At 46.6% G+C, this 27742-nt stretch overlaps 1 protein-coding gene across 3 annotated transcripts in view; it reads left to right on the top strand.

The window, feature by feature from the left end:
• Positions 1 to 7389: 7389 nt before the first annotated feature.
• The window catches only part of fat1a (FAT atypical cadherin 1a), a 75925-nt gene continuing 55572 nt past the window's right edge, over positions 7390 to 27742 (top strand). For 2 of the 3 annotated variants that reach the window (XM_056410124.1, XM_056410123.1), the window contains exons 1-3: positions 7390 to 7415; positions 10597 to 13886; positions 25864 to 26178. In XM_056410124.1, coding sequence (XP_056266099.1) covers positions 7405 to 7415; positions 10597 to 13886; positions 25864 to 26178 — 3616 coding nt within the window. In that variant the 5' untranslated portion in view covers positions 7390 to 7404. Of the gene's footprint in view, positions 7416 to 8833; positions 8938 to 10596; positions 13887 to 25863; positions 26179 to 27742 lie in introns of those variants that run through there. The other variant, XM_056410125.1, reaches the window with a different exon arrangement.

Genomic DNA, 27742 nt, shown 5'->3' with positions numbered 1-27742 from the left:
ACAATATCCCTATTTTCCAAATATGTACGATATTTATAGGATGCCCGTTGTGAGCAGGTCTCCCTCTAAACTAGATGTAAACACAAGCACACCACATAAGAGGGCCTCAGAAAACCTTCATCTTTAACTCCTGTTGAACCGATACTGTATTATTTAATTTAGAAAAAACATTTACAGCATGAGAAACATGGGCACCACTAACAACCCTTTGCTGAAGTATGATAATCAGTTCACTGAATTGTCTGTCGTGTTCAACTGCCTCAACTCCGACATCCAAATAAGCTGTATATGACAGCAACATCACGTTTGTTTTTTGGTGAATAACCAACAATCCCAAAATTTAAAATGGGATTAGTGAGTAAACCTGCTCCAAAGGCGACAACTGTTAAAATGTCAGCGAGCATTGTGTGTGTGTGTGTGTGTGTGTGTGTATGTGTGTGTGATGTCGTCCTTTTGAGCGGCAGAGGGTGGATACTGAAAAATATTCCTGAGCTCTGCAAGCGGGCAAATTCTTTAAAATAAATAATAATTGAATGACAGAAGAGCTCCCGCGGAGACGAGGACGTTGATGGAACTGGAAAGAGTGCTTCTTTTCAAGGTTCTTTTTATTTTATTATTTTAAGACAATGTGTGACACGATAATGACCCCCTGCCGCTGTGGCTCTCGCCTCTCGCTCATCTCTTCGTGCCGTTTGCGAGTTCTCCGGGCTGCCGCCGGGAAAGAAAGGAGCCCATCAAACATTGATGAATGCCACTCTCCACCTGCTGCTCCACTAATTTGCATCTCCGTCCTGGCACCGATTTACGACACCGGGTCTCGCAGACGGAACTTCAACACGCACGATGTACTCCAATTACAGTCGGTATCTTAGAGCCAGTGCATTTATTTGAAGTGGACACGTTTCAAGACAATGGAAAAGACACACACATAAACACACAGAAGATCATATTCCCTTATTACAATGACTACTCTGCAAGAGCCACCAGCACACAGCCTCTGAACTTGTCCTCAGGGTAGTTGAGTTTTCCTGCAGAAGACACGAGGCTGGGCGTCCATCTCACAGTTTCATGCACATAATGCACCGTGATAATTATTATTATCTCTTATATTCCATGAATGTTAGCAACTTTGGGGAGCGAGGCGCCAACGTTAAATTATGTTTCTGGCTGGCAAGCTGGCCAGCCAAACATATCTTTTCAATTCAATAGGGTTTTAATGCTATAATTGAAATGAAACATTTACTGTTCAATAAGCCGCCTCCCACTACCCCACTTAGTTACTGTTGCTATGTCTTTGCAGCTTTCTGTTCGTGCATATCTGCAACCCGGTTGCTGGAAAGAAAAAAATGGCGTTATCGACGTTTCTAAACCTAAAATATGTTTATTAAATTCATATTGTAAAGGTTTTATAATACACGTGCGACAAAACAAGATCGTGGTTCTCGTTTAAAATATTAATACAACAAAACGGAAAAATTTAACTGCCGAAAATAAATCAACAACCCTTCTTCGGAGACTTTCATGTGAAATGTTGCATCACAAAGCATACAAATAAATATGTTCTGGTTTCCAACGGGACACTAATGGCCTGTGTAACTTTCAATAACAATATGCTACTGTGGGGTACTAAGGTTGTTTGTTGATCCATCGTTGTAGGTTACCTGTGGCAAAGGACTGGTGATTCACAGACCTCAGCAACAAGACACCTACAACCCGCCTTGGAGTTTAATTTGTACCGTCTGAACATGGCGGCCCCCCGTCTGTTCGCCGCAGACGTGATGTCAGAAAATATTCTCTGCAGGCGAGGACCAAGCACTCATCCTCTGCTGTGATTGTGCCAACAATGTACGCACATTATTCCAGCACTTAGTCACACAAATGGTCTCTGTTTTGTACACAGCAAAAGAGAACGAGGCGAACGTTGGCTCTTTTTGGTCCAATTCTTTCCACTCGAGATAAGACGTCCCCTAAAATCTGGGGGATTTGAAGAGTGAAGGCCTCAGGTCACCTCCTTTAGATGTAAAAAATCTGAGACGAGATATGTCCCCTAGATAAGCAAATGTGACCGTAAATACATAACACATGATCGCCAGAGGAATATGATTTGCTTGTTTTTGTCCACTGTTAAGTTGTAATAGTTTATTTTGATAACATCTCCAGAGGTCTTATGTTTTAAATTAATACATATATAAAGATATTATAATCGAAAATATTAGGGAGAATATTGATATTGTTATTAATGTATTATGAAGCATAGGGGTAATGTTTACTCTATGCAAATGTAAATGGCAAGAATTAATGTATATTGCATGAGAGTGACTGTATGTTCGTATTATAGATTGACAAGGCCGGTTGAATTCCGTGAAGTGACTTACAATAACAGGGACTTTTATTGTGAAGGTGACTTTAATGTGGACAATAACAAGACGGGACTCTTATTGTGAAAATACTTGTTTAGACTTGACCGGACGTGACGTTTTGACCGGACCGGTGACAGAGTATAAATCTCCGTGGATAAGAGAAATCGGGTCTCTTCCACAGGTATTCTCGACGCCGGAAGGAGGGCGGAGGAGCCGATGAAGATCACGATCGTGAGTCTTGACTGTTTGTTTTACCCTTCCTGCCATTAAATGTTGATAACTTAATTCACGCGCGTCCGGAAGCCTGTTTTCCATCATTTGCGAAGTGCCCAGTTTCAGAATTACTTTACACCACCAAATGCGATTGAAGAGCTATTTCCTGAGCGTTCGTCTTTTCAAGGGGGAAATGCGGCCTTGGTGAGAGCGTGAGGAAACATCATCCTCAGGGGGTTCAAAGCACTCCCAATCCTCTGTATCGCTGTCTTAAAGCCCCGAGCTGCATACGAAAATCCAGCATTGGGTGTCTGCTGTGTGAAACCGTCCTTGCTTGAGCATCTGTTTCTCGCTGATACGTAGGAGTTCACAACTTCCAGAGCAATGAGAAATTATCCGTGCTCCCATGGTGGGAGATGAGTAGTGTGTGTGTGTGTGTGTGTTAACATGAAGCGCAGCATCATTTGAATGTGCCACAACAAGAGGATGGAGGTTTCTCGACAAACACTAGCCTCCATTACAAGGCTTTACTAATCCATCCATGCAAATCCATATCCAAAATGCGCCTTTTGTGTATAAACCCGACACAAATTCTGTGGGATTAGGATTTAGTAGAAGGATCAAAATGACTGCTGGAATACAATACATCACAAATATCAGTCGGTGCTGTGTTCAATTTGTTGTTTCTCCCCCACCGCTTTTTATATATTACATCACATCCAAGAACTGGCCTCTCTGGAGAGAGAGAGAGAGAGAGAGAGAGAAGGCTGAAGCAACCCGACTCGGTCGGTTGGCGTGTGGCGTGCGTGTGACAGTAAAACACACACTGAAGAATGAGAGGGGTTCGTCCGCACGCAAAAGCAGATTACATTGCTTTATCCCACACCATAACGATTCATTCTGCTTCAGTCACACGTTTCATTTGCATCGGCGCCGCACAGACGGACGCTGCTCAGCGGTCGTGATCAGGCCCCCCCCCCGAGCCTCCCACGATACCTGTCAGTCAATCGGCACTCCGGAGTCCACCGTCTCCGGAGGGGAGGAGGGGAAGAAAAGGTTGATTTTACGAGACGTGACAACACAAATAAACATGTTTCGATGCATCTGAGCGACACGGTTAAACAAAACGAATGCATACGGCTTTGGTAGAATAGTTCAACGTTTTGGGAATCATGTGTGTTGTTGTTGAGTAAGATGTGAAGATCAGTACCACTCTCATATTTGTCTATTCACATTTGGAGCTACAGATAGCAGCGTGTTAGCTTAGCATAAAGACTGGAAGGCTACACAGTTAGCCTGGCTTTACCCAGAGGTAACAAAATATGACCACCAGCATCTCTAAAATCCACTAACTCACCCAAATTGGCATTTTTACCATTACGTTTTTATACGGATTAGACAGACGGACTAAATAATATATGATGTGTCAATTTACTAAACTTCCTGGATGCTCGTTTTTTAAAACCCTTTGCTAAGCTAAGCTACCAAACTGCTAACCGCAGCTTTGTATTGGTCATACATTTGGGAAAGAGTGGTTTCAATCTTCTCTTCTAAACCAGAGCAAAAATATACAATATCATTGGTAAGGTTTAGAGGTGCTGTTAGGCGGATTTTGATAGTTTTGAACAAAGCGACTAAGCTAAGCTAACTGGCTATACGCTCTGATCTGAAAAAAGAGTATAGCCTCAATCTTCTCACCTAATGCTCCACAAGAAAGTGGATAACCAAAATGTCAAATTATTTATTTGAATATTTTTTAATTAATACAAAAGGTGAAGTGACACGGTTCACAATTCAGTCGCATCAGCAGTTTTGTATTTTGATAGATGACAAAATAGTTTCCCTCTTGGGAAAAAAATACAACACAGGAATATATTTCAAACATGATAACAGCAGTGCCTTTTCTCTTCCTGGGTGACGAGATGTTCTCAGGGTTTAATAGGGCGAAACGGTCTGTTTACAGTACATTTGGAATGCATTACGGTGATCCATCTGGGGACGTCTCCCAGGACGGCCATCTTATTTGGCTTATGAATCAGTGAATAACAAAGAGCCTCGAAATGCAACCCAGTCTGAGTCAAATGTAGGGTTTATCAGAGGAGGAGGAGGAGGAGGAGAAGAGAAGGGGTTATTGATTTCCCAGAGTACACGGCACAAGTTTTCATGATAACCTGATCTATTATACCCGTTTTAATCTGCTCGTGTATATTAAAGTAACACCCACAGAATGAATAATGCAGTCATGTTTTAACTCTCCAAACAGGTTGCCCCAGATATTGCACAGTGTCTTCCTGTGTCTTTCTTTTTTTGGGGTAATTATGGAAGCTTCTACAACCAAGGGGCTTTGCTAAAATAATCTCCTGCTTTGCTTGAGGCAGCATGGAGTCTTTATTTTCAGAGCACAGCAGTTTGTCTCCAGCTGCAGGGGCAATGTCAATTGTTTATTATGATTCCCTATAAATATCTTGTATCATTTTCTCAAAAAAAACAACAACCTTCCGACACTTAAATAGTGTTCGGTACACTGTGCGATTTCGAGATAATATTCTCTTTCCGCACGGAGGCTAAACGTCAGAACGGTGACACCAGCTCCGGGAGGGTCGGTGTCTTTAGTCGAGGACACTATACAGCGGGATGGATATTGAATTATTCCAATCTCTCTTACAGTTAAGCTCAGCCTCCGGATTCAGATGCTACACAGATTGGAAGGTGGGAGAAACGGATACCTGGGTGCTCCGCTGCTGCAGGCGCATCACAAATCACCTGTATCTTTTGCTGATCTCTCTCCGGTTTCAAGTTGCAGGGGAACCTACATTAGTCACATGGGGAGGTGGCGGTGAGGGGGTAGGGAGAACTCACTCAACACATCGGTCCGTGCCTGTTTCCTCACATCTCTCAAGACGATCTGTAGCGAATTAGCACGAATTTAAGTGGAAATTGAGCCGACGCCGAGTGTTACATGAGGGGGGGGGGGGGGGATTTTGCAGCGTGCTGCGTATACTCTCTTATATCGAGGCTTTCAGACTGAGGACTGAGGCGCCAGCACGGCGCAGGACTCAACATAACTGATGAGTCAGCTCATCAAGCTGTCACACAACAATATATATGCACAGTTGGAGTGATGTAACAAGAAATATTAGAAATCTCCAACAAAAAAAGTGCCTCCTGATTGTCAAGTTGCATTCTCTCCATCAAGTGGATGTACGTTATCGCTAAGGGGATTGCAGGTGTGCCCCCAAAGCCAACAGTTCTCCCCCCCCCCTACACGCAGGGCGTAGAAGGCGCTACAGGACCTGACCCCCAGCAGCCACGGGACTGCCAAACGCTCCCTGGGATCAAAGCATGCGCATGGAACAGCCCTGGGCATCACCTGACCTCAATTCAATTAAAGCTTTACAGGCAGATCAGAGGGAAGGCTAAGCGAGAGAAGGAGCAGAGGAAGAAGAAGAAGAAGAAGAAGAGAAGAAGCTGTTTCAGTTATACCTCACATTGTCTGGGACAAAAGTGGGAGAAAGATAGAGGGAAGACCAAGAGATGAGAGAGAGAGAGATGAAACGGTACACACTTGCTCTCTGACACACACGCTCAATCTTTCCTCACTCCTTCCGTCTCTCTCTCTCTCTCACATACACTCCCACACACATATACAAACACACACACATGCACACACACCAAACCCATAGGTCTCGTTCGTTTACGCAGCCTGTGGGCAAATGTGACTTTAATGAGCCGGTGCTGAATGGACATTAGGCAGAGATCCTCACGCTGGACCGCCGGCTCCAGCAGCCCCTCTCTGCTCGGGCATTCTTTGGCGGCCACTTCACAGCACGGTGTCGAGTTTAGTTGTTAGCCACATGTTCGAGGAGCTGAATGGAGACATTTACCCCACTGATGCTCTCAAGTGTGTTCGCTGATCACTATTAAAAGGTTTCTTAAAAAGGGCGCAAGAACACAATCAGTAAACGGAATGAATTGAGAAAGCCATGAGAAAAAGGGGGAAAAAAGAAAAGAAATGGTTGCTTTGAATTTGGGCAGAATATACCAGGCAACCCACTGAGTTGTGCATGGGAGGTATAAGAGGCGTGTGACGTCAGAGCCGAAGGTGTAAGAATCCGGATGCCTTCAAGGAGATCTGATATGCTCCTTCTTTCAAAACCTGTGGTTTACTCAAATTACTTTGCATTCAATAGAAGAAAATACAAAATGAAAAAGCAAAATATGTTTTAATTGATTTTTCTTTCTTTCTTTTTTTTAATGCATAAAAAAATGCTAACGCATGAAATATGAATCGGGCATACCCTTTATATTAATTGTCCAGAATAAGTTTATCTGGTAACAAAGAATTAGGCTAATAATCAAAAACATCCCCTTCAGTTGTTGATGTGACTTCCTCTCTCCTCCCCCCGCCCCCTCGTGCATCTGTCACTTTTCCTAAAGGGAGGACTAACGGCAAGAAAATCACGACTTTGATATTTCTCGACAGTTTTATTTATTTATTTTTTGCTTCTTCTTTTTGCGCGCTCCTCCTCCGGTTACGGTATTTCCGATATCACCTGAAGGCGGCAACATTATGCAACTCCACCTGCTCTGTTTCTGGAGGAGAGGAGCGAGGACACCCGCAGCCCGCAGCTCTACTGTACCCAGACGACACCGAGTGTGATGACTCTCAGCGGATCGCGAGCAGCATTGGCTCCGGAATATGTGAGGGGCTGAATCCGGGCTCTCTCAAAACCAGAAGCCAGCTCCCTTGTCTGAGAAATGCTCGTCAAAAAGAAAAACTGAGAGGATTTATGCGAAGTGAAGTTTGGAGAGCGGACTCCGGCGATCTCCCATGGTGGTCTGGTGAGTATTTAAGCTTTGAGTGCAATCAGAAAACGTGTGTTTTTTAATTTGTTTAAAATGAGGTTGAAATGACTCCTTAGAACTTTGCACTCGACTCGGAGCCCGTTGTAAAAAGGCGTTGAAGAGGAGTGAGTGTGCTTGATGTCGGACTCGTGCCAAACAACCACGCGCACAAATACGCACGCTTTGCGCACTCGAACGCACATGCACACGCGCGCGCACGTACACACATGCTGGATCAATCACAAGTTGTCGAGCTGCAGGAAGCACGGGCTTTCTGCAGGCGCACGCCGGCTGCATCGCTGCAGTCCCGGGCAAGAGCAGCGAGACAGCGCCATCAATCGCATAGCAGCCACACTCCTGAGCGCCTGTGGAGGGGAGTGGAGTGCAGCGGTGGGTCTGGGAAGCAGTCGGGATGGCTGTGCGTGAGGAGGTGGTGGTGGGTGGGGGTGGTGGGGGGTTTGATGGGATCAGCGCGTCTTCTTGGCGCATGCATCTCCACCATCAGTCACCCCTATAGTCTACTAGCAGAATGTAGACCCTGGGACGCCGCTGCTGGACTCGCCATCCTTAGCCTAACCCATGCAGGCTATTAAAAGACAATACTATTTGTGAGGATAATGAGGAGAACATTATCCATGAAATTGATGTTAAAGCACTTAAATTTCCGCCAAACGCGCGAGGAACTATGCATTTGCAAGTATACTATTAGGATATTTGTAATCATCAGGGATGCCCAACTGCGATTTTAACTGGACATGAGTGTGTATCCACCTTTTTATGCTGACAACAAAATGATGATTTCATTATGGGTCATTTTTTCAATACAGCGAGCCAACATTATTCTCTAATTGGCACTATATAGTGTTTGTTTGCTCTCCACAAGCCTGGAGTCAAACTAGACACATCTGTTATGGAGCTGGATAAAGTCAGTAAAAAGTCACACAAGGAGTCACATATTCCTCAATTTCATCTCACGGGGGCATCTTCCAACTGGTAAACATGAGCCATTTGAGTAAAACGAATAATGACAGCTATATATCATCGATTTAATTCATAATCAACATGTGTTTGTGATTTAAGAACTTTTAAAATGTCAGTAAAAAAGGACCCAAAGGAAAGGTTCACTTTGTGGCCATATGGTGAAGTGGTGACCGCCAGATTAAGATGACTCTGATTTAGTTGGACATAGCCTTTTTTTATTTTCATAATATATGTTGTAGTGAAATATAGGCTCCAATGCAGTGACAGTAAATCAAAGCCTGCCCCTGGGTTCAGAGCGGAAAGGTTTCATCCCGCTGCCAGCCGCGGTAAGTAGATCCGGACATGCGCAGCGCGGAGAGATACCGGGCAGATCCAGTGTGGGAGAGAAAGGGAAGCGGCGAGGGGAACGAGAGCGGCTGCCTGGTGGTGGTAGATGGAGCAGCGGAGAGGAGGCAAGTCCACGTACTACCATGCCGAGATTTGGACTACATAAACTACATGCAAAGCCTCCAAATATACGAGAATAATAATAGAAGAGGTACGTGAATGGTTTTGTTTGCACTCGGTGCACCTTCGGCATCTGGAATAAAGTATTATAATAATTTTAAAAAGTTAGGATCAGTTAGCTCCGCTATTGTGAGCCGCCTCTGGTCGGTGAAAGAAACCAGGCGCCGCTGCTTTCTTTACCCTCTTTAGGGGAAGTTTAGCGACAGCGAAACTATCGGTTATGTGTCGTTTTTCATAGTATGGTTGTTTTATTGTTTATTATTCACCCTGGAATAAGTTTATGCGTTGTTTCCCGTTGTGTGTGGAGTGTTTTCTCGAGTAAATGTCTGCTCCGCGGCACGGCGACTATCGCTCCGTGAGCTGAATGGCTCCAGTTGGGGGATGGGGGGGTTTGAAAAGAAATAGTCTGCTGGCACCTAACTTACTTTCTTGAGATATTTTTGAAAGATTTTTTTCGTCGTTGTTTAAAATGGATAACGAGGGTGCAGATAAACCACATGTATTAGACGTTGTCGTATGTGTTAAAAAAAGAAAAAAGAATTACAGCAGAAGTTTTAGTTTCTTTTCTTTTCAATGGTCGCTCACAAGCAGATGGTTGTTTTGTACCTGCGGGGGATTTGTTTCAGACTGGAAGGTATTTCCTCGTTCCGGTCTCTTGTCACTTATTAACCCGACACACACGGAGCATTAATAACTAAACCCCGGCTCGGCTCGTTTCTGACACGCCAAAAGTAAATGCTGTCGGTTTTTACACCGCGCTCTCCTGCGCGGACACGAGCGCCGGCTCGCGCTCCACGAGTCTTTGTACGGACGTCCTCCCAGGCAGCGCGAGACGTTGTAAAGCGGCTGTAAACGCATGAATGTGCAATTTTAAAGCCGTCTCACAGCCATCTCCTCTGTGTGTGTCTGCGTGTGTGTGAGGAGGGAGAGTTTCTTTTCTTTTTTTATTATCAGTGATTGGAGCTTGATGACAATAGAAACGAGCGCTCTTTGCATTTGTTTCATACAAATAATAATTAACTCCTGTTACCGGCAGAAAACGCCGGATGCCGGTTACGTTATTGTGTTATGACATAGTTACTGCTGCTCGTGTTAATTACTCTGTTAACATTCTTAAGTGAGTGACTGGAATTATTTTTTTATTGCATTTTTATACACGAGGCGGTAAAAAAAAAAAAAGCAGGAAGAATAAAATGTGCATTGAAAATATATATTTAAAAAAAAAGTAATCTAGAAGGAAATATTAACATGTCTGCCTTTGGCCAGTTATTTTTCTCGAGCTTGTGTTGGGACAGACTCTGTTTCTCGATGTTATGAAGTGCACATAGTTGGCATCTGGCATTGTGCAGAAGTGGGAGCAGGTCAGGCTTAGATCTTGTCCCCTCCGACTGGATGCTCCGCTTTCATCTTATTTCCACATGGAACCTATTTAGCAATTTATCAGCCCGGCCGTCACTTCTCATGACATTTAAAAGGAATCTGGGAACGTGCACAGTGAAGAAAAGAATACGGTTTCCGCCATTTGGACCATCTTTTCCACAGGCGACGACAGCAGAAAAGAGCAGATTTCATGTGATAATTGTTTTTACTCTCAAGTTTCTCATATGTAATTACAGTTAGTTGTATGTACAAAATGCACTTGCGTGATGTTGTGTTACAATACTAACACTTATCTCTTGATTGTTTCCAGGTGGTTCTGTGAAGATCACGGTACGATAATGGGGAAGCGCTTGGTTTCACTGCTCGGGCTCCTCCTGCAGCTCCTCTGTGGCTGCGCAGGGAACCAAAGGATGACGAGGGCCGCCGCCATGCAGTTCACCCTCTCCGTTTACAACGCCACCATATATGAGAACTCTGCTGCTAAGACTTACTTAGAGAGTCACACCAAGATGGGGATCTATATCGCCGACCCGACCTGGGAGATACGGTACAAAATCATCTCTGGGGACAATGAGAACTTATTCAAAGCAGAGGACTACCTGCTGGGAGATTTCAGTTTTTTGCGAATAAGGACCAAAGGAGGCAGCACCTCCATTCTGAACCGGGAGGTTAAAGACCACTACATGCTCACTGTTAAAGCTTTGGAGAGGAGCACCGACTTTGAGTGTCGCACGAGAGTTACGGTGCAGGTCCTGGACACCAACGATCTGAGGCCTCTGTTCTCGCCGACGTCCTACAGCGTCTCTCTGCCAGAGAACACGGCCATACGCATGAGCGTGGCCAAAGTCACGGCGACGGATGCAGACATCGGCACCAACGGAGAGTACTACTACAGCTTCAGGGAGCGGACGGACATGTTCGCGGTTCACCCGACGAGCGGCGTCGTGACGCTGACCGGCAAGCTGGACTACGCGGAGACGAAGCTGTACGAGTTGGAGATCCTGGCGGTGGACCGAGGGACGAAGCTGTACGGCAGCAGCGGCTTCAGCAGCATGGCCAAACTCGCGGTGAGGGTGGAGCAGGCCAACGAGCACGCGCCCGTCATCACCGCCGTGACCCTGGCCCCCTCTGGTGCGGACCACGACCCCACCTATGCCATTGTGACGGTGGAGGACGGCGACCACGGGCCAAACGGGGAGATAGCGTCACTGAGTATTGTCGCCGGCGACCCCCTGCAGCAGTTCCGGGCCGTGAGAAGCAGCCCCGGGAGCAAAGAGTACAAAATTAAAGCGGTCAAGGATGTGGACTGGGACAGCCAGCCTTTTGGATACAACCTCACTTTACAGGCAAAGGACAAAGGCAGCCCCCCTCAGTTCTCCTCCGTTAAATTGGTGCATGTCACGTCCGCCCAGTTCAAAGTGGGCCCGCCCGTATTTGAAAAGGCAGTTTACAGAGTCAATCTGAGTGAATTTGCCCCTCTTCTTACACCTGTCGCCATGGTAACAGCCGTGCCAAAGTATCCACAGCTAAAGTATGCCTTTAGACACGAGTCTGGCAAGAACAGATTCACAATCAACCCAGATACGGGCTTAATCAGCACCGCCGGACCAATCGATGCTGATTTTGCGCCCCGGTTTGAGCTGGACGTGATCACGGCTGACGAGAAGGCGGCAACACGAGTGATCGTTGATGTGATTGACGTGAATAACAATGCACCCGAGTTCGAGCAGACGTCTTACAAGGCCAGTGTTGACGAGAACGTACCCGTCGGGAGCAGCGTAGCAACGGTTAAAGCCACGGATCTGGACAGTGGCGAGAATGGCTACGTTACTTACAGCATTACCAATATGACCCCTCAGCCATTTGCCATTGATTATTTCTCCGGTGTCATCAGCACCTTAGAGGTCCTCAATTACGAGCTCGTGCCAAGGATTTATAATCTCAAAGTCAGGGCGTCCGATTGGGGATCGCCTTACCGGAGAGAGGTGGAGGCACCCGTGACCGTCACATTAAACAACCTGAATGACAATAAGCCCTTGTTTGAGAACGTCGACTGTGAAGCGACCGTGCCGAGGGACCACGGCGAGGGAGAGCAGATCACCACCGTGTCCGCCATCGACGCCGACGAGCTGCAGCTGGTACGGTACCACATCAGAGCCGGGAACGAGCTGGATCTGTTCGAACTGAACCCGAACTCCGGGGTGCTGTCGCTGAAGAAAACGCTGAGCGAGGGGGAGGCGGCGAAAGTGTACGTTCACAGTTTACGGGTCATCGCGACGGACGGCGAACACGAGACCCGGCCGATGTTTATGAACATCACCGTCGTCGCGGCGCGCACGCCGGTCCAGATCAAATGCGTCGAGACCGGCGTCGCCACCATGTTGGCTGAGAAGCTGCTTCAGGGCACCCGGATCCACATGCAAGCCGAGCCAGACGACAACTTAATGGACTTCCACTCGGTCAACCGGGACACTCCGCAGTTCGCGGAGTCTTTCCCCAGCGTCGTCGAGGTGAAAGAGGACCTGCCCGTCGGGGCCCGCGTTGTCCATTTGAGCGCCACCGACTCAGACAGCGCCTTCAACGGCAAACTCGTGTACGTTATTTCAGGAGGAGACACGGCGAGCCGCTTCATCATAGAAATGGAGACCGGTTGGCTGTTGGTGTATTCTCCTCTCGACAGGGAAACGACAGACCAGTACACCCTAAACATTACAGTGTACGATCTCGGCGTACCGCAGAAATCCTCATCGCGCCTCTTGGGCGTCGAGATCCTCGACGCCAACGACAACAGCCCTCAATTTTTGCAAGACTCGTATTCGGTCGACATAAGCGAGAGCACGCCGGTCGGGACGGAGATCATCCAAGTGGATTCAACAGACCGAGATCAAGGAGGCAACGGAGTCGTGAAGTATTCGATTTTGGGGGGCACCGATCATTTCGCCATTCACCAGGAGACCGGCGTGGTGACCGTCACGAGGCCGCTGGACCGCGAGCTCCATCCCGTTTACGTCTTGAAGATCGCGGCGCGCGACCAGGCCGCGGACGAACCTCAGCTGGTGTCCACGGCGCCGCTCAAAATCACGCTGGACGACGTGAACGACAACCCGCCGAAATTCATCCCCCCCAATTACCGCGTGAAGGCGAGGGAAGACCTCCCCGTCGGTACCGTGATCATGTGGCTGGAGGCCCACGACCCCGACTCCGGGCCTTCCAGCCAGGTGCGATACAGCCTGGTCGACAACGGAGACGGGAATTTCGAAGTGGACAAAGTCAGCGGCGCCGTGCGCATCGTGCACACGCTCGATTACGAGACGAAGCAGGTGTACAACCTGACGGCCAAAGCGAAGGACAAAGGGAAGCCCGTGTCCCTGTCGTCGACCTGTTTCATCGAGGTGGACGTGGTGGACGTGAACGAGAATCTCAACCGACCGTTGTTCCGGTCGTTTGTGGAAAAGGGATTTATAAAAGAGGACGCACTGGTTGGGACTTCGGTGATGACCGTGTCAGCTGAGGATGGAGACAAAGGACACGATGGAGAGATTCGCTACTCTATTCGAGAAGGCTCCGGCCTCGGGATATTTACCATCGATGAGGAAACTGGTGAGTGTCTCTTTTTACCTTCGCATTGAAAATGCGGAAAGGTTATGTTTTGATCGCCGTGTATTTATTTATTTATTTATTTGTATGCGTGTTATTTGCATAACAAAAAAAGTTTTAAACCGAATCGCATGAAATTTGGTGGGATGATTGGTTATTATCCGGGGACCATTTGATTAGATTTTGGGATAGATCGGGTCAAAGGTCAAGGTTATGAAAAGGTCAACATCTTCTTGTATCGCATGACATTTGGTGGGATGCTTGGTTATTATCCGGGCACCATCTGATTAGATTTTGGCATCAATCGGGTCAAAGGTCAACGTCAAGGTCATGGATAGGTCAAAATCTTATTTTTACCATAGCACGGTCAATTTATATCCAATTGGCATGAAACTAATGCCAACGTGTTCATAATTCAATGCCCAATGTTGTGATATGCGAAGGTATGCGCTCTACCGAGTGCCCGTTCTAGTTTTTCTCAGTGTTACTACAGAGCTGTGTGAAGCTGATTTGTTTACATCTGGGGGGAAAAAAGAAAAGAAGCTGCATCCGTTTGAAGTCATCTGCATGAGGAAAGTTGAATGCAGCTGGAGTTTATTGAGTTAATCTCACCGTGTGGAACAATGAGGTAAGGGAGTCCTCCCGGAGACGGGTAGCCTTCCTGATTCCATTCATTTTTTCCTCTTTGGGATAATTGATGACAGGAACAGATGGACCAGCTGTCTCTCAGACCTGTGTAGACATTCCTGAGTAGTTGCTGTAGTCTTAAGGCAATTCTACGTGGTTTCACCTCCTCTTTCTGCAGCTATGCTCTCACTGTATTTACACATTACATTTTAAAATACTATCCATTTGGAAAATGATCTGTTCTAGTAGCAATGTTTTTTTACATTTTTTATAACAGCTCATTTTTTCAACATTGTACTCAGGCCAGGATTTGCTTGCGGGTTCTTTATAATGTCACAGAATATATGTTAACACTGGCTCAACTGCCCAGAATGATTTTAACAGCTGACTCAAATTAGGTCAAAACAAGCAGTCTGGAATTCCAGGAGTTCCTTCTCAAAAACCTAACAATCACGTGATTTGGATGTTTTTGACTCGGCTTGCCGCCCTCCTTTTTGAAGCTTGGCCACCACATTCTCAGGTGGCTTAATGTGACTTTTGTTCGCCCCCTTATTTGAAAGGAAATTCCTCTGCATTATACATATTTAATGTCTAAATGAGGCAGTGAAACTTAATGCATAAAGCACAGATTTCTCTTGGCACATGAAAGCTCAAATGTTATATACGAGAGCTGGAAGTGTGGTCGTGTGCTGCTGACTTTAACTGTTGAAAAGGTGTGCTGTAAGCTTTTAGTTCAATGTTTATTAACAGTCAGATATATGTGAATTATTCAATAAGTTGACAGGAAGTCTCCTTAGCGAACCTGCTGGGAAATACTTTCTTCCGCCTGGCAACGTTTAGCAGGAAGAGGCGAGCCTTTATGAAGGATCTGTCCTCCGTGTCTGTGTCAGCGGTGGTGTGTTTGTGATTGTGTGAGATTCAGTTTGAACAGACGTGCTGCGAGCTTGAACTACTGACTGACTGACTGTATATGTGCTTTCTTGCAAGAATCACATGTGCTCTTCTACATTGTTAGATTCAGTTCTTCCTATTATGCACTTAATTGATTAGCGGAAGTCGGAGAATTCGCAAGGAATAGTGCAGATGGATTGCAGGGCTAAAAGCATTCGTCTTGAAAAGGGCCACAAGCCGCCCGGCGCCTTGTCCGTGTCCAACTTAACATCCTGTGTGGGGGGCGGAGTCACGGAGCCTGGTCTGATCTGCTACTTAATCCCAGGGACCCATATTAAGTGATTATCAGGAGGTGCAATGATAGGATTGCCCGGGGTCGGGTCCTGTCATTACGGATTACGTCTCAGGTCAGGAGACAACGAGACGCAGCCGAGGTGGCGATGCCCCTCCTGTGATTTTCACTCGACGCAGGCTGTGGTTTGTGAGGCCCGTCTGCATTTAGAATGTTTTGCTTCTGGGAAAAGGAAAACAGAAGTGCGGGTGCACACGGCCCGCTGTTTATTCCAGCGCCGCAGCTGCACGTTGTGAATCTTAACCAGAATGTTTAATAATAAAAAAAACGGCTCACAATTAGAAAACAAATGAAAAAGCGGCGAGGGGTAGAACGCCAGGAGCCGCACACCTTCAGTCATGGAATGTATTTATTTTGAGGGTTTTTACTTGACGCTGGTCTAAGCCAATGCAGTCGTGTTTGCTCCCGAGTACAGGATCAGTTTGCTGCTCGGCGTCGTGTTTTGTTTTGTTCTTTCACCACAGCGTGCGTCTCTCTTCTCTCAGCTCTTCCTCTCCACTCACATCCACAATAACAACAACACTGCTTTGCGGTTTACAAAGAGGCTGCCGCGAAAAAACTTTGCACTCTGCGGCTGCCGACGCCAGAAGACATGCGAGCGATGCTCCGAGAGTAGGTGCATCGAACACATCTGAACAAAGCTCTGCATGTAAGAATAGCCTCGCTATCCACTTGACTGACATTCCCAAACCACACAGGGCGAGTTACGTTGTTTGTGAGATATTGCAATTGGATTTAAAGTGGTGTCCATTATTGCTCTTTATAGCATTTATAGTCTTTTCATTTGCAAATTCCAAGGAAAAGAAACTCTTCTTCTCCGGATATGGATCCTTTTGCTCTGTGACTGCTCAGGGAGTCCATGGCAACTGTTTGCCCAGACATTCTCTGTGTTATTAAAGGCTCTGTGGCCACTGGCCCGGTGCCATCTTAATTTAAACGTACTCTTATCAAGACTCCTTTCTGGGCCCCTTCCCATGCTGTTCACCACATCGACCATGTCCTCGCTGTAATCTGAAAAAATTTGCTCGTCGTCGGGTGTGTGTTTTGTGACTGACGGAGACGTGAACGTCGTCGGGGCAACCGAACTGAACTCCGATACACTGAAAGCTTTCCAAGTGCTTTTGTTTAAAGGAGCAACATCCAACATTCAGAGCATTACGATGAGCTGGGAAAAGATATCGGGGCGTCATGCCACTCTTCCTTTGTGCGTCTTGTTATCCAAGCTTCTCCTGGCTTTGCCTGCTTTAGCGCACGTGAGGGTGCACCACTGGCGAGCTCACGGCCGGTTACAGCCAATAACGGCGTCCACGGAATCACAGCGCCCACAATCTGGCGAACACTGTCATCTTTGCCAGCACGTTTGCCGTAGTTTGTACTTTTGCCGAGAGACCAGAGGTCAAAATGATCCAAATCTCTTATTATGCCCCATTTAAGATATTGACCTTGGAGAGTGGACAAAAAATAGCAATATTATTTATCTATTCAATATTTCCATCGAAGTCCAGCATTAGCTTTTTAGCCTGTGGTTTAATATGTATCTCCATCTCATTGTTTGCGAGTATTTTGAGTCCCTTCCCTCTCTACCGTTTTTTTTCTTCCCTCCACCATTTTGTTCTGGGGAGGAAGCATACACCCAACTTGTCGGGGCTTGTAAGCTAAGTGGCTCGCTCCAGCTTTTCTTGTTTGGGCCCCAGAGGTCAACAGATAAGGGTTTTCAAGGGTTTGTGCCAATTCCGAAGAGGTAAGCGTTGCAAATGGCCGGTGTAATGTCCTCTTCCGAGAGGCGTTTGGCCACTGACCTTCAGCCGGCAATATGGCTGCAGAGTAATCCCAAAGAGCACAGCATACTGTCTGTGTATGTCCGGACTGAGGGTCTTAACTCCTCGTGCAAAGCCCAACTCTGATGACACTCTCGCACACGTACTGTAAACGTTAAGATCTGAAGAAAAATATATAAACACCACCAACAGTTGCAGTCTTGTTGAGGTGAATGATTACTTCCAGCTTCCTGTGCTGGCTGTGACACTCGCAATAAAACAGTTGTTATCACGATGAACCGAGTCTCCACTCCTTAAAGTACATCTGACTCACGTCCCCCCTGACGGCCTTCAGACATCACGCAACAGCCAACAGGTACAAAAGGCGTGTGTGTGCATTTCATTTTTATTGCCAATAAGTAAGTCTCTTTTCTATTTCATTACTCTGGGATGACGAAGGCAGAGCGTGCGAGTCGAGACACTGAGCCCCGATGATCAATAGCTCAGGTCGACACTTGAGGGAAAGTCAAAGGTAGAAGGAAGAAGCCTTTTTTAAGTTTGGTTCAAAAAAACTATTGCATGACTTCATTTCACCGTGTGGAGGTTCTGTTGATGAGAAATTCCTTGAGGTTTTTGATTTGAAGGACGGCGGTCAGCGGCGTCCTTTGGCTCGCTGTTCCGGCGTGGGAGTCACGAAACGCGATAAGCTTAACAGTTCAGGAAATCTGGAGGCAAACACTGTTATTAAATTAGTCCCAGAACATTAATATGAGATGGGTTGTTTTGAGGGAGGGGGAGGGAGCAATGATGACACAAAGTAATAAACTGTGGCAGCTGTCTCCAATTTGGCCTCGGCTGCTGGTGATTGGCAATCAGTCAGAAGCCGAGGCCAAATTGGAGACAGCTGCCACATATACCTATCTTATTGTACCGTACGATCTTCTGTCGATATTGAATGTTGTTATCGTACGTGAACATTAGGTACACTACCGTTCAAAAGTTTGGGGTCACTTAGAAATGACTTTATTTTTCAAAGAAAAGCCCTGTTTTTTCAATAAAGATAACATTAATCAAAAATACACTCTATACATTGTTAATGTGGTAAATGACTATTCTAGGTGGAAACGTCTGGTTTCTAATGAAATATCTCCAGAGGTGTATAGAGGCCCATTTCCATCAACTATCACTCCAGTGTTCTAATGGTACATTGTGTTTGCTAATCGCCTTAGAAGACTAATATCTGATTAGAAAACCCTTGTGCAATTATGCTAGCACAGCTGAAAACAGTTATGCTGGTGATATAAGCTATACAACTGGCCTTCCTTTGAGCTTGAAGTTTGAAGAACAAAATGAATACTTCAAATATTAATCATTATTTCTAACCTTGTCAATGTCTTGACTATATTTTCAATTCATTTGATAAATAAAAGTGAGTTTTCATGGAAGACACAAAATTGTCTGGATGACCCCAAACTTTTGAACGGTAGTGTATGTGTGTCGATGTCGAGAGGGATCAGCCGGTCTATTGTGATACAAGTGCGTACCCATTTTAATGCCGTGTCATCGAAATCCTCGAGTGAATATCTGCTAAAGAAGGCTGCGGGACAATACGTTTGTGCGACTGCACTTCAAAGGAAAGAGTAACTCAAGGCTGCATCTCCGTGGAGGTAATGGTACGGCAGCTATTGTCGCGTCTCAGTTCGAAGGTAAAATTATCCTTCGTACGAGGCGACCGGACCGGAGGACGTTCAGATGAGATGCAGAATGCCGATCGTGTAATGTCGGCTTTGCCCTTTTCTTGTTGGATAATATATGCATTGCCCTTTCCCTCGAGGCTGTTTGCAGCCTGTGCTGTAAATGCGCCCCTTGTTAAAGCAAATGAAACTGTTTCATGCGTAATGACAAAGTCCCGTTCGTGCATTCTTCCATTTCCACCCAAAATAAAATTGCCAGCCCTCCACTTCTTTCTCCGCCGTCATCCAGTTAAAGTCAACAGATCCTCGACGATAATGAAAAGACGCACGCTCGTGTTTGTTTACGGCCCCGTCTCCTGGCATGAAGTAGGCCTACGTGTTTTTTTTGTTTCAAAGTGAGGACCGTTGCTCTCGGTTCTCCAGTTCCCCCTCGCGCTGCGCCGCCACTGCGCTAAGATAAAAAGTGGGCCTGCAAAGTGGCACACGAGTCCGAATAGTCTTTTGCTCGGTTGCCGTTACCGCGGAGACGGGACCAGGAATGTGCCGAGGGACAGAGTCGACTGCAGGTTGCTAAATGAAAAACGTGCTTAAAAGTATGTCGTTCTCTCAGTCCATTAAATCTTTTTAAAAGTAACTTGTGCCGAGGATGTGCGCCAGTGCGTGTTAATTCTCGTCGTGCTAACTCGTGAATCGGAGCTCGCGGCCTCCTCCTCTCCTCCTAATGTCATTGCAGACTTTACACTTTCAAAGCAGTGTTTTCCTCAGTGGGCCCGGGAGGGACAGTCAGAACTCCATAATGATGTTATGTTCGTTTGCCTATTTAATTTGGTAAAATGCAACAGGGGAAAAACTGGTTCATTAAACCTTTTCAGATTGTAAGTTATTTAACACGTAAAGCCACGGGGGCTAAAAGAGAGCCGCTGCCTTCAATGGCATCGCATGGCATCGTGTCGTACGAACGGCAGGGATATTTCAAGATTTGCATCGTCCACACAGAGCATATATTGGCCGGGGGCTTTCGCAGCTAAATTATGGCAGAGATGGCAGAGATACTTGACATGCTCTTATCCCTTTATTTAAATTCCAGCAACTGTTTCAAGTATTTAGAGCCAATTTCATGCCGTCTGGGCGCTCGGCAAAGTGAATTTCCTGACCAAAAAATACACTCGGGGGGGCCCAGCGGAGTGGGCGTTGTTAGAGCCACACAAGCACAGGGACACAACAACATGACATAAGCCTGCGGATGCCGCGAGATTTGCTTCTATCTTTTCTTGCCGAGAGACGGACGAGACGATCGATGCCACCCAAGTGTCCAAACGCTTGGTGGGAAGCTCCTGCAATCAGCCGGTTATCTTAACTTTGCATAACGACTGAAACGAGGGATTTCTTCTACCGGCACCTCGCAACCTTGTTGATTATTACATTATGTCTGGTTTTTTTCCCATATTTTTTTTAAAACAAAGTGTAAAAACGTCCGGTTGTGGCTTCACGGGGGAGTTGTGCGCTGTGACGGTTTTTTGGCTGGACGTTTTGGATGCCTGTTGTAACCCATGATGTTGCCAGGCAACCAGGGGAGACTCAATAAATATATATAATTAGTAGGCTAAGCTTCACAGGTGCCGGTAGATTTTGTTACCACGGTTAGATGTTTCCCCTGTGTCTGTTGTTAAGCTATAATAACAGTGTTTTGTTGCGTGGAGGTATTGATCTGTCCGTGTTCTGATTGGGCTCAGCTCTACGGACGGGACGTCCATTTCCTGGCCAGCGCTGCGTCCAGAGGGTTGGCATGAATCGCCACTCATACGAAGAGGAAATTGTTTGCTCTCAGCTCAAAGTCTACATTCTCCTCGGGCCAGCTGGGGTTACCATGTACAAAGGGAATATAGAGAGAGAGAGATATAGTGTAGGAAAATAGAAAAATACAAATGAAGACGGAGCCTTTGTTTCCTTCATTGTCCCCAGAGGCTCAGACTGAGAGCTCCTCTGGGCGAGGAGGTATAGTAAATGCTCCTAAATAATACTGTGATATTGAGTCAAGGAGTATTGCTATGAGGCTTGTTCAAAGGCCTTTGAAAGAATGCCGTTCCCAGCAACAATGGAGGCTTTGTATCGCCGGCTAAGTCCCAAAAAGATATCTCAACTGGAATTAATAGGCAATTTTTTCTTTTTTTAAACGGGGGAAAGAAAACCTCATTCAGACACGCATCACAGACATGTAACAAGTGTACGGCAAGATTTATTACAGTCTCTTTCCAGCGCTCGCAGTCGGAGCACAAATAAACGACTCATGCTTTCGCTAGTCTCCCTTTTACATTCTGGATTTCACGAGATAGAGAAGGGCAACTTGCCCAAAACGCCGATGTGGGAATATTAAGACGTCAAATTGTTGTGCCGTTCTCGTCTTACCTTTTACATTACGGCTCATCGGTCCTGGCTGTAAAAAACATCGAGAAAAACCTAGAAAATCTGAATTGTTGTGAAATGATCGAAAACAATTTCAATTCGCTTATTAATCTCATGACTAATTTAGTGATTATTTTACATTCTTATCAGAAACTAATTTCTCGTGTTGATGACCACAACATCAGGCTTTTTTTTTTACCCTCGGCAGCGCTCACGGAGCACCACATTCTTGAGCCTTCTAAAATACTTCCACACTATTTTTCTTTATTACTGTGGCTTGTTCCAGGGAATCCACGCTTTGAATGGTGGCGGTCATTATCGCGACGCGCCGGCGCTGTGCATCCGTGTCGTTTACGGCCCTTTAAGCACCGTGTTCCCTTTAGCCAGCTGTTCACAATGGTGCGTGAAGTGGAAACGGCTCACGGGCTCAATCGTCCGCGGTATTGAAGGAGGTAAGATGGTCTTTGTGACATTATCACCATTATGGTTATCTCTGTCCTAATTGACCATGACCCCTGTATAACCTTGAATCACAACAGAGAGCGCGACGCCACTTACTGCCTGTTCATAACACATGTTCAGTGATGTGTGTGTGCGAGTGTGACATTCAAATGTATGGACATCTCAACAACAGATCACAAAATGCAACTCGATACCTCAAATAATAACTCTTCTGACATTAGCTTAGTCAGAATAATCCAGGATGTCCCGCTCATGCTCGACTGCATGACTACGACAACCACTTTTTAAAAAGTACTTATTTCTCAATTTGAACTTTTAAACTTAACTAGTCGTCGCTAAGAATTTTGTACAGGCACAAACTCCCCAAAATCTTGGTAATGTGTTCACAAACAGCCCGTGCAACCCAGTGTGCACATTTAGAAAGAAATGCATTTACATTTACAGTGACTCTTAATATATATTGCACTTATATTATAAAATCAGTGCTGCAGGCAATGATTTGAATACCACCACAACAACAATTTTTTGGTTTGTGCCTCGGACCATACTTTAGATCTTTTGAATCCGAAAAGGTTTCAGGCACACATTCCAACAGGCTTGATGTCTTCAGATCTCGGCTACAGATGTCTGGCAACTTTGGGATGATGCGATATGTTTCGTTGCTGAGTAACAGAAAGCTTCGCTTTGGACTCCTTCTGTTACACTCGGATCTACACCGTGATGGTGGAATTTGAAGCATTTCGCCGGGGTTGTGGAACGAGAGAGAGAGAGAGGCGGGGGTAGTGCAGAGAAAGTTGATGTAAGCATGCGAGCGAGAGGCCCGAGAAGGCCGAGGAATGTGGGGAGGGGGCGAGCGGGCTCACCGGAAGGTAGTTCAAAGCGAAATTAACGAGGAAGACCTGGAGTACGTCGAGCCGCCGGCACGTAATCACCACATTTTGACCGAGATCAAATGCGGTCTTCCAGAGTTCAGGCACCGTTTAGAAAATCGGCATGCGCAACAATCCGGATGTTGTGAGTCTTAATATTGCACTGACGGCATTTAGTTTGTTTCAGGGGAGAACTTGTGACGGCTGCCGGCGACCTTTCAAAAAGCAACGCTTCAAACCGCGGCTTCACTCCGCGGCTTCACTCCGACTGGAGGTCGCCACCGAATGCGCTCCTCGTCGCATCGGCACAGGACGTCGATTGAAGTCCACTTGTACGAATGATACCTGCCGGTCTTGATAATATGAAATCCTTCGGGCGGTCTGAAGGCTCCACCGCACTTTGAAGAACAAAGCCAGAGGGGAAGGGAAAGAGCGAGGGGGGAAGGAAGGGGAAAAAAAGCGGAACACAAATCTGGCAGAGGCTGTTGCACAGTCCGTTTTTTTCTTCTTCCTTCTTGTGGCCTCAGGGCAGGTTTAGCTTCTGCCTCAATGGGAAGGTGAGGTATATGGGATGGGTGTGGCAACTAAATTCTTCAGATTCATCTCTCATGTGCTTTGTTTGTTACCAGCCAGCCAAAGGCCGAGGCAGAGAGCTTTTCATACACTGCCGTTTTTTAAGTCTCTTCAGACTCAATATAGATATATATATATACATATATATACATCTTGTGTGCAAATTGGCCTTAACATTTAGTTTGAAAAGGCCAGGATGTGGACAGTAGCATTCCTCTTGCAGCTGCCGTTTGTATTCACGTGGCAATCTTGCAAAACTGCAACATATGAAGTTATCTCGCGTCTGCTGACAGAAACCCCGCGTAGAACTGCGAGCGAAAAAGCACGACCCCGGCCCGAAAGTGGATTTGTTCCGCCACGTCGGTGTCTGCCAGTCAAACACACGAGCGCGCACGCACGCATGCACTTATGCACTTATGCATGAGAGCAACCCATTTCACCCTCATTATCATCTTACACTTTGTATATTTTAAGCCCCCCACCCCCTTTTTCCCACTAATTCCCTTCCAAGGGGTTTCCCTGAAACGCGCGGCGTTCCTCCTCTCCCGTTGCGGTTCTCCTCGGGGACGCCTCGCATTGCGTCGCCTATTTGTGTCGAACGGTCTCACAATTGGCTGCACACGTCGCTCCTCCGGCAGCGGTCCACTCCAAATTGTCAGCTTCGATAAGTCCACGAATTAGTGAATAAAGTGTTATTACCTTCGCATTGAAAATGCGGGAGGTTATGTTTTGATCGGCGTGTATTTATTTGTATGCGTGCGTGTTTGCGTGTTATTCGCATAACTCAAAAAGTATTCAACCGAATCGCATGACATTTGGTGGGATGATTGGTTATTATCCGGGGACCATTTGATTAGATTTTGGGATCGATCGGCTCAAAGGTCAAGGTCATGGAAAGGTCAACATCTTCTTTTTACCATAGCGCGGTCAATTTTTATCCAATTGGCATGCAACTAATGCCAAAATGTTCAGAATTCAATGCCCAATCTTGTGATATGCGAAGGTATGCGCTCTACCGAGTGCCCATTCTAGTTTCATTTTGTAACGATTGCGATCCCATTTCCGCGGTACCTCTTGTTAATCGTGTTCTGCGACTCGTCCTAAACGTTCGCCCGTGTTCCTCCCGGTGTCCACTGTGAGCTTCGAGCCATCAGTTTGATTCTACGCAGCCATCTTATTCGCATTCCCGATGAACCCTCGGCGCCGCTGCTGTTTTCACCGCGGGGCTCTTGGCTTTAGGAAACATTGGGGAGCTTCCTGTTTCCCCCCCGTGCCCGGCTACCCCCCTCCCATGCACGCCTCCAGCTCATCTGAGAGAGCTGTAACGATGACTAATGGCGAGGGGATCCCGGGCTGAGAAAGTGAAGCGGTGGGGTTGGTGGGGCGGGGAGGGATAAATGAGCTGCACAACCAAACTCCCATCCCGTGGTACCGTTTTTTGAATCCTGCGAGAAGTAATTTGGAGTGTTGATGCTTTTTCTGAGAAATCTGCCTCCGCCCGGGGAGTTTCGGCTGCTCCGTGCCGCTCATCGCAGTTCCATCGTGGAACGGCGAGCGAACGAAGGCAGCAGCAGAACCCCGGCGGCCCTTATCGGTGTTATAGATTGAACACCCACGCCCGGTAATGACACGGGCGTGTCGACTCCGTGATTCACCTTTTTCCGTTGCAGATATGATAAAATCGAATATAGCGATACATTCCCGTTGCACCTATAAAAGGTCCTAGAGGTATTGCACACAACACAAACGTCGGATCTGGGTTGTTATGGCAAAGGTTGTCAGGGTTTTCCGAAGGTATTGCCGTTGATGTTGCCTTTCGTCGACCTTTATATTTTAATAATGTGATCTCACATCTCCAATTAATATTGTTGTGAACAGCTCTTTTTCTTCTTCTAAAGATTTGAGCTTTTTTTAGTCCTTTTTTTATAGAACAAGCAAAAAGCGTGTCAACACACACACACACACACACACACTGCATCCAGACTATTTATATGATATCAGTTGTTGTTTTTGACAACCAGACCGGCCCCTCCTCCACTCCTCCACTACATTGTCAACTTCTACAACCTCCAGGCCTCTGAAAGCTCTGTTTGCTCAGCTGAAGGCTCCAGCCCCCACATGGCAGTAAAAAGTGAATGTAAACAGGAGACCGCTGGCTGTTGTTAATATACCACCATGACATGTTTCAGTCCGGGCGCCTGTTCTGGTGTTCAAGCTTCTGGTCTCTTGATTTGCTAGACTCCAACGACAGAGATCAGCGATCGTGCCGAAAGTGATTCGAGACATGCGCCGCACATGGAAATAACCCCCGGTTTTAAAGATTTTATTTTTTGTGTCCCTCTAATCTCTCAGGCGTCATCCGGACACAAGAGCTGCTGGACCACGAGACGACGCCTCACTACTGGCTCACCGTCTACGCGGCGGACCGCGGCGTGGCGCCGCGCTCCGCCTTCGTCGAGGTCTACATCCAAGTGCAGGACGTCAACGACAACGCGCCGCAGACCTCGGAGCCCGTCTACTACCCCTCCGTCGTGGAGAACTCGCCGAGAGACGTGTCGATCATCCAGATCAATGCGGTCGACCCGGACGCCAAGGCCAGCGACAAACTCAGCTACAGGATCACCAGCGGCAATCCCCAGGGTTTCTTTGCCGTCACCGCCAGGACAGGTAAGACCGCTGTTCCGCCGATGGATATCGACGACGCCGGGAGTTGCTTCCTCGGAGCAGGAAGCCCCTCCTCCTCCGACTCACGACCTCGCGAGCGAGCTCGAGAAAGAAACTTTTCAACAACCGCAGAGAAATCGGCTCATAGAATAAATAATCAAAAGATACTTTTTTTGGTATCTAACTATCCTCGATGATGGATACATAAACATTTAGCATGAAATGCCAAATGTATTTGCCTAGTCTCAAGCGGTCGACTCGTGAAAGGTCACGAATGTGCCAAACGGACGATAAAATGCCGCGCTGCATATTCATTTATCTTTTGGGGCTCCGGGCTCGGTTCTGAGGTGCACCGTGTGCGCGGCAGGCACTCCGTCGAGCCGCTGTAACGTTCCTGTTTTCGTTCTTGTGAAGAGGAAGAGTGAACAGTGAACTCCACATTCGAGCCCAGGACAGGAGTGGGTTGAGCCTACAGGGTTTTTTCCCACTCTAACACTCTAAAGTGGGTTCTCATACGGTACTCTGCAAATGGTGTGATGATTAATATTTCATTGGGCTCTTTGAAAGTTGCAGGAGCCAGCTATGTTGAGTTGGAAAGCAGAGGGGGAAACTTGTGAGAGGTACAAAGTGAAACAGCCGCATGTACATTCAGAGCCTTACTGTAAATGGACACACACATTCCTGTGAAACGGGACTCAATATTTAAGGGTGATTCTTTTGAAGAATTTACACGTGTGCATAGACCCACTCAACAGTCAGATCTTTGCAATTGTAAAAGAATGAAATAATCAAGGTTTAATTTCAATGACCTCCATTTCCATCGAGCACATTGGCAAAATGAGAAGGTTTTAAACCCTCCGCGTCTCTGAAAGTGCCAATTACCCAATTATTCTTTCTCACAATCAGGCGCTTCGTTGCCTTGAACGCGGGCGCTCGCGGAGCTGCAACGAGCAGCGGTCAGCGGAGCAGTTGCTCCGGCCCGTCCTCACCGGCGTGTGTGTGGTCCTCCTGTTTCCCAAGGTTGTCACATCAACAAACTGGAGTTATTTTGGTTGGAAGCGGCAATGGGAATGTTCTGACCTAATAAGGATTCATCTGGGAAGCACGCCTCCCAAAACGAGTCGCGCGGTAATAGCCGGGTCCTGCCCCGCCGGACAGGAAAACAAAGAGGAGCAAATAAATGATAACGGGAGAGAAAAAAAGGGAAACCGTAGGTATGCGGACACGTACGGGTGCTTTTTATCTGCATGCTAGACAGGATTAGCTTCCATACGCTGATGAGAACTGTGGGAGGCTGGAGAGGGAAAGCGGTGTGCGAGATTGAATATTTATCTTCTGACAAAGCCGTCATACATAAGGCTGTTTAAACAACGTAGGCAGACCTTGAGCTGTGAAGAAAATATCGTTGCAATCATCTGTCTTCCTGATGTATTCATTTTTTCTTCTCTCCTTTTTGCCCTCCTGTGGACCATAACTGGAAAGCAATGTTTACACTGAAGCGGCTGATCTTGATCTAAAGGGCATTGCTTTTTTTGGGGGTATTTCTTTTCACCGAACGAGACTGCTT

The sequence above is a fragment of the Pseudoliparis swirei genome, chromosome 24, assembly GCF_029220125.1.
Source record: "Pseudoliparis swirei isolate HS2019 ecotype Mariana Trench chromosome 24, NWPU_hadal_v1, whole genome shotgun sequence".
Lineage (NCBI taxonomy): Eukaryota > Metazoa > Chordata > Actinopteri > Perciformes > Liparidae > Pseudoliparis > Pseudoliparis swirei.
Note: the sequence above shows the minus strand (reverse complement) of the source record. Positions and strands in the feature narration are given on the sequence as shown.